Source organism: Chaetura pelagica, unplaced genomic scaffold (genome assembly GCF_000747805.2).
Source record: "Chaetura pelagica isolate M959 unplaced genomic scaffold, ChaPel_1.0 scaffold405, whole genome shotgun sequence".
Classification (NCBI taxonomy): Eukaryota; Metazoa; Chordata; class Aves; order Apodiformes; family Apodidae; genus Chaetura; species Chaetura pelagica.
In genome coordinates, this window is record NW_009953489.1 from 2,869,645 (window position 1) to 2,874,640 (window position 4,996).

Genomic DNA, 4,996 nt, shown 5'->3' on the forward strand with positions numbered 1-4,996 from the left:
GAAAGAGGGTGAAGATAAACCTTACTGGATTTGGTATGATAAACATATTTTACAGTTTTCTATTATATTGCATTTGACAAGCACTTTTTGTTGGGCACTGTGTCACTATTACACACACACAGATAATTCTCCCTACAGAAATGAAATAGTTTGCTAATTATTCTTTCTTTCAGGGGGACACTGATTACTTGTTTTCCAACAACTCGAATCAGTGATCCATATACTTCAGGTAATGAGTAGTAAGTCCTTGGTATTTTTAAGTTAATTAATTATTTAACAATACTTCTGGAGAAAAACATCAGCAGTTCAGATGCTTGCTGCTAAACAAACAAATACTGAAAACCCCATATAATTTAACCTCTGAATTGTTGGAAATACTGCTCCTAACTGTAAAAAGAAATTGTAGCCTTGATGCTGGAACTGAGCTAATTCTCAAGTGTTACCTGAATATACTGAAAAATGGATGAAGTTGAAGCAACAGCTGATTTGCTCTCAGCTTTGATGCCATAATTTCTCCAGCATTAAGCACGAATGCCTTTAATTTTACTCAGCAGCAGAATGCAGACCATTCAGTAGTGACCAACCTATTCTCCTTAAGGTGCATCACCTGAGCTGGAATGAAGTGCTGCTTTTAACTTCACTAGGATTTTATATTAAATTACAGCACAGCTTCCATGTGGCAAGAAAAAACTGCAAGGAAATTTTAATAACCAGGCATTGATCTGAAAATCAAGGGTATCACTTACTTATCAAACTCTCTCCACACCTTGATTTCCATTTTTTCCTCCTTGTTTTCTTGAACAGGCAGCTGAAGTGGCAACAGAAGTTTTTTCCTTACACCTGGCAGTGACTTTAAATACGAGGAAAAGACAGACCGTAGAGGCTTCAAACTGCACGTAAATGGACAAAGCAAGGGTCACTTTTAACCTCAGACTAAGTGAACAACCAGAGCAAATTAGTGTCTTTACAAAATCTGATATGCACCTTAGTTTTTCAGTCCTAATGCAACATGATTTTATACAAAGTGAAACAAAATCATGTTCAGTTTAGGAACAGTAACAACAATCAATTGGATTAGTGTTTAGAAATTCCATTCAAAATAAGAAAAGATCACGCTCACCAAAGCATCAGTTTGCCTTACACAGGCAGTGCTCACAGGGAACAAGCAGCTTGACTCACAAGCAAGTTTTTTAAGAGCTCTAAGGCTTCATAGACTTTTTTTCATTTTTATTCCAAAGTATTCCCTTTCAGAAGTATCACAGTAATAGGTTAAAGCTGTTAACAGGCAACAGTGGTAAGCAAAAGTAGTATAAAAAATTCAGGTAACAATATTACATGGTTGATTAAGAATATATAAGGACACAAGGTCCTTACAAACATGCAAAAGGTTATGTATGAAAGAAAGCTACAGAAACTGTTTTTCCAGCTTAATTGAACCTCCCCATATTCCTCAGACATAAGTGCTTACATGTTAACTAATCCATGAGAGCCATTGGGATGCACCAGATAGCAGGAAGGGACTGAGGTAACACCCAGCTTCTCAAGAAAAGGCTTATCCAAATCCAACGCTCTCTTCACAACAATGTTCTCATACTGGACCAAGTCTAAGATAACCTGGGCAATGAGAAGATGACATGAATTATACATTGTTCAAGGAATATCTCAACTTGCAGGACAAGACATATAAATACGTGAAGTGCATCATCTTTCAAGGGTATCATTAAGCTGCAAGTCCATCTACAAGTATTCTCTGCACACTAACAATTTCAGTGAAAGATTTGCTCTTCTCTGGAAACCATTTCTCCGTTCTTCCATTTTTTTTCTTCATCTATCCTGATCTTTTCCCTTAGAAGTCTAACACTTGAAGAAAACATTAATGATAAAATGTCCTCATAAACCTTAAAATAGCCCAGAGGATATTCCATGGGTATTAAGAGGTTTAATGTTTCATGTTATATATGTGAGAGTCTAAAGGCAAATTTTCAGGTAGTGAAGAAATGTTGGTCCCACCACTTGACACCATTCTGATGTCACAGTCCATGACTTAGAAAACAATTAAGTTCCTTAGCAAATATTTTTGCTTCTGAAAGCAGATTCCACTTTCTGTTCATCAGATGATTTTCAGTCTTTCCCTAGTGAGCACGATAAAAAGCTGAAGAGCTTAATAATCATCACATTTCATCTCTTCAGTCATGCCCACTTGTAGCAACACAGCAGCTTCCAGAAAAAAAAAATGTCTGGAAGCAGGCTGCTCCTCAAAGGGATTCTCACTTCTGGCAGCACACTCTCTTCTGCAACTGGGCCACCTCAGCATCAGATCTAATTAGACACATTTCACAGACATCGGATGTTTCTACACAGATTATGCACAGATAATTATGCAATTTATTTTCTTTCCTTATCCTAGATCTTGGCAGGAAGAGAAAAGTAACAGTTGTCTAAGCTAACAGCAGGCTCATTAGGTGGTGAAATGATGCCAAATCAAATATTTTATTAAGGAGGTGGGAGAAGCAAAAAGCCAAATACTTCCACTCCCTCAGTGCCTCAGAGCTCTGAAAATAATTTTATGCTGTCACCTTAATTTAGAATGTAATTGCCTAAAACCTAAATGTGAAGAAAAAGAAACAGAAAATTTACATTATTGGAAACAGCTGAAATCACAAAAATAATTAATATTATGAAAGCTCTCCAGCAGTAACAAAACAATAACATAATCTGACAATATTTTTGTTGTGATCTTCAGATCTTGCAAGAAAAAAATAATTGTGTTAACAATGAAATTGATAAATTAATCTGTCACTAAAACATGAATGGAAGAAATTAACATGACAACACATTAATTCGTAAGCAAGTTCCTCTGTGTGACTAAATACAACAGTGCTTTAGAGTCTCTTGGCTCACAGTGACTGTGATATCTCAAAATATGGGTGACCAGTCCCTTACGGCCCTTTAATGCAGTCCTATAATCAGAAATTTTGGCTAAATAACAAAATTCAGCTGGGTTATGATAACATGCATTCATGCAAGTAATAGTTACCTCTCGTCCAACATAGGAGCTGTTACTTTCAAACACAATGGCAGTGTAATGATGGCTGCTCTTGTCAAAAAGAGAAGTAATATCACTGGACCTTTTGAGAAAAGAAAAGCTATTTAGCCCAGCTGGAATGCAACACACACACTGCTACCCAGGGACTTGTACAATCTCCTGGCAGAACCGATCATATGAAAAAAGCTTATTTCATCTTTAATAAGACCTTCTACATTTTATTTCATTAACACAGTAAGCTCACATCAGTATATTTTAAACAAGGAACTTACAAAACTGGATCCAGTGGTGGGCAAGCAGGTGGCCTCACCTCCTGGGAATGGTTCTGCAGGAAGTCAATCATCATCTGACGAACTGTTTGCAGCTCTCGATCTGCTCCTGCTGAGCACAAGTTACAATAAAACACAATACTTCAGAAAACTGGGGAAAAATTACTCACATGCAGGTTTTCACACATTTGCATGTTTTTTTGCATCAGGTTTTTCCTTCGGACTAAAAAAACCAGAACACTATTTGGCTGAAGAACAGGGACACAGGATTTAGTTGTAGAATTACATATGAGTGTTGAGATGAGATCATATTTAAAAGCTGTCATCCCACCCCAAAATTAATAAAACTTCAGGACTTTTCCAAATCAAGCCATCTGCCTTGCTTGGTGACTCTCTCTTCAAACAGTGTTATTTTTCAGAGTAACTGGCAGGAAACTTCAGTTGCTTCTTTCCATGAAGGATATTAATTATGCATTAAAAACGGCAGCAATGTACCCCCCTGACCAAATGGGCCAGGAAAGATCACAAAGCCAGGGGACAATATGAGGAAATGACAGAATTGTGACTGGTTTTTTAATATTTTTTTTTTTTGCTTTAAAATAAATTTTAAAACAGAAACTCTCACAAATGCCAAGAAGTAACAGGTACAAGTACAGCCTCCTTCACCATGCAGGGTTAATGGTGCAGGTGGTCTCTCTTCTGACCTCTGGCCTTTTAAATGTTAATCCATTGAAAAAGACAACATTACTTTTGTCCCCAGACAAACCACCTCAAGCTGTGATCCTGTCAGACACACGGGATAAGCCTGTTTTCAGTTAGTCAACAGCTGAATAGGGGTTCTCCCAATGAGATTCAGGATGCCTGGCAAGCGGCTGACAGATCAAAATACTCCTCAGGACTGAGCAAATTGCATCTCCAGCTGATGAGGCGTGTGGTGGAAAAAAAGGAATTTCAAATTATCTAGCCATTTGTGAAAATTAAGAACTGCCTTTCAAAAAAAGGAGGAATGTGAGCCTAACAACTGTTTTGCCTCTCTAAAACTCTACCCAATATTCCATTTTCCTATGGCTCTTGTAATATCATATCTTAAAGAGCTATTTAGTGTCCATTCCAGCTCCAGCTGTCTAAACTAAGTGACAGGCAAAGGGATTCTGCTCATTGTGTGACAAATTCCTGGCTGTCAGAGTAACTGCTTCAGGATTTCTTACAGTACAATATTCTTACCTTTGTAATTTTCTCCAGTAGTAAACTGCTTTGTAAATGCTTTGAAGTACTATGTGGGAGGAAAAAAAAAAGCATTATTGCTTCGAAAATAACTCACTGTGTAAGACAAAAGCTCCTTTTAGAAAAAAAAAATGGCTTTCAAGAGATTTTAATTTTTACAGGTCTAATTACAAAACATTTTTCCCCTACCTATTCAGAAGATCATTTTTCCTCTTAGCCTTTGAGTTATAAACCTGCTCCTCAACTCTAAGAGGGTAGCTCACAGGTACCAGTCAAAACTCTGCTACACAATAAAGCCAAATTTTAGAGGAAAAATACTGCAATGTATAATGCAATGCTGGATATAAATATCAATACTGCATCCATTACTGCAAACATTAATCCAAACATGAATTAACTGAAAACCAAATCGGTGCTACCCACTGTGTTTATTCTCAGAACACTATTCACACTTTCC

General features: G+C 37.1%; 1 protein-coding gene across 1 annotated transcript in view; it reads right to left on the reverse strand.

Annotated features, from left to right (window-relative positions):
- The window catches only part of QSOX2 (quiescin Q6 sulfhydryl oxidase 2), a 98,428-nt gene that overhangs the window by 12,555 nt on the left and 80,877 nt on the right, over window positions 1–4,996 (reverse strand). Inside the window, exons 4-8 of the mRNA XM_009998950.1 lie at window positions 4,540–4,588; window positions 3,319–3,424; window positions 3,038–3,128; window positions 1,469–1,614; window positions 747–890 (exon numbers count right to left, since the gene is read on the reverse strand). Coding sequence (XP_009997252.1) covers window positions 747–890; window positions 1,469–1,614; window positions 3,038–3,128; window positions 3,319–3,424; window positions 4,540–4,588 — 536 coding nt within the window. The remainder of the gene's footprint in view (window positions 1–746; window positions 891–1,468; window positions 1,615–3,037; window positions 3,129–3,318; window positions 3,425–4,539; window positions 4,589–4,996) is intronic.